General features: G+C 34.7%; 1 protein-coding gene across 1 annotated transcript in view; it reads right to left on the reverse strand.

Moving 5' to 3' along the window:
* Nucleotides 1–114, reverse strand: part of LOC103480883 (gastrula zinc finger protein XlCGF57.1-like) — a 21,070-nt gene extending 20,956 nt beyond the window's left edge. The window contains exon 1 of the mRNA XM_017310386.1: nt 1–114. Coding sequence (XP_017165875.1) covers nt 1–101 — 101 coding nt within the window. The 5' untranslated portion in view covers nt 102–114.
* Nucleotides 115–1,889: the final 1,775 nt, after the last annotated feature.

The raw sequence follows: 1,889 nt of genomic DNA on the forward strand, positions 1-1,889 counted from the left end.
TCTTGTTCCCGTTTTATCTGCAGAGGTTCTGGTTCCTCCTGATGTAAAGTGGAGTTTTCCGGGTTGCTGGGCTCATTCAGAACCACCTCCTCTTTACTCATGCAGCTTTGTGAGAGATCTGGACAAAAAGACAAATCAAAAGCTTCAAAATGTGAGTCAGTAAACCCATCACTTTCATTAAAAACTCAAATAAAAAGTCCTCATCAAACATGTGGGCCTCCATAAAAAAATAACATCTCTGCCATTGTTCGTCTTTTGGAGCAATTTTTCTTTACCTTTTTTGAATTTTACAATGTCTGCATGTGGTTAATAATTTTACCAGCGATAAAACTGCAGTGACATCAAGTGTGCCAACATTTGGAAATATGCCGACATTAACTCCTCTTAAACATTTGCTTCTTGCAAACTGGGACGTTTCATTATATTCTGTGACCACTGCACGCTGACTGTAGGAGGCGCTGTTGCAGCTTTATAGTTTGCTATACTTACAGACACAGAATATGATTGCGCTTTTATAATGGGAGCACACTGTAACTTGCAGTAAAATGCTAAATATTTAAACCAAACCGTCTCCAAGTCTCTACTTCCTAAGTTACTTTCTGACCATTAGTATTATGACATTGGAGAAAAGAGAGGCTTAGCAGAAACAGTTTGATTTAAATATTTAGTATTTTACTATAAGTTACTGTGTGGTTACGATATATAATAAGCACTATCATATTCTGTGATAATACACATTTCTGTAATAGTCATAATATTAGTTGTTCTTTCCTCTTTTTTGTTTTAGTTTGTTAAAACAGTGGAGTATTCCCTATTTAGCCCAGAAAAGGTTTATTTTAGTTTATTAGTAATATCAGAAAATGTTTAGTACGCACTATTTAGATCAATATTATACAGCCCAGAAATGGAGTCAGAATTAGAATAACTACAAACTTGGAATCCAGAAATGTTTAACAGGAACAGTCACTGCTTAGTTTATATTACTTTTAACCCAGAAAATGATTTAGAACAAACTTAGAATTGTGGAATACTCACTTTAACCCAGAAAATGAATTAGATCAGGAAATGGAATTAGAATTACAAATGGAAATGGATGCTTAGCAACCTGAACAGAAGCACTTAGTTTCCATACTTTAGAACATTAGATTAGTTTCCGTTCCTCTTTTTGGTTTGTTATTTTGATGGATTTCCTTTTAACTCATGTAAAGCACTTGGAATTGCCTTGTTGCTGAAAATGTGCTATAAATAAATTTACCTCACCTTACAAAAATTATAGTGTTACATCTTATAACATACACCAAGAAAGTTTATACAGGTGGTGCAGACTATTATCTATATGCAATTCTTTCACTCTGTCAAAAGTAAGATAACTCTCAAATCTTGCGTTTTTGCTTTGAAGGTTTCCTAAAGACACGATGTGAGGAAGAAGAGGGAGATAATTTGAAGAGAGACGGATTCACTGCAGCACGGATGAATCTGACATCAGATTCGATCTCAGCTGCTGAATCTCTCTGAAGCTAGAACTCATCAGCTGGAAAATATGGAAACACACACACACACACACACACACACACACACACACACACACGTTTTTTTTGATGAATTCTATCAATACAATTAAAAAATACTTTTAAAAAAATAAATTCTTAGTAAATGTAGCTTTGATAGCCGTTTGAATACAGTTCCAAGTTAAAAAAAAAAAAAAGACATATGATCAATTAAATGCGCTGATACTTTATTGTGCCTGCCAAACATAATGCTGAGCAGGAACGCTGCCAGGAATCTTGGGCCCCTTGACAAAAAATTTGATTGGGCCCCTCGTGATCAAATTTGCAGTAAAAGCTACTGTAATTGTAACAGCTACTGTTACAATGTTTTGAGTCTATTTG

Source organism: Poecilia reticulata, linkage group LG18 (assembly GCF_000633615.1).
Source record: "Poecilia reticulata strain Guanapo linkage group LG18, Guppy_female_1.0+MT, whole genome shotgun sequence".
NCBI lineage: Eukaryota > Metazoa > Chordata > Actinopteri > Cyprinodontiformes > Poeciliidae > Poecilia > Poecilia reticulata.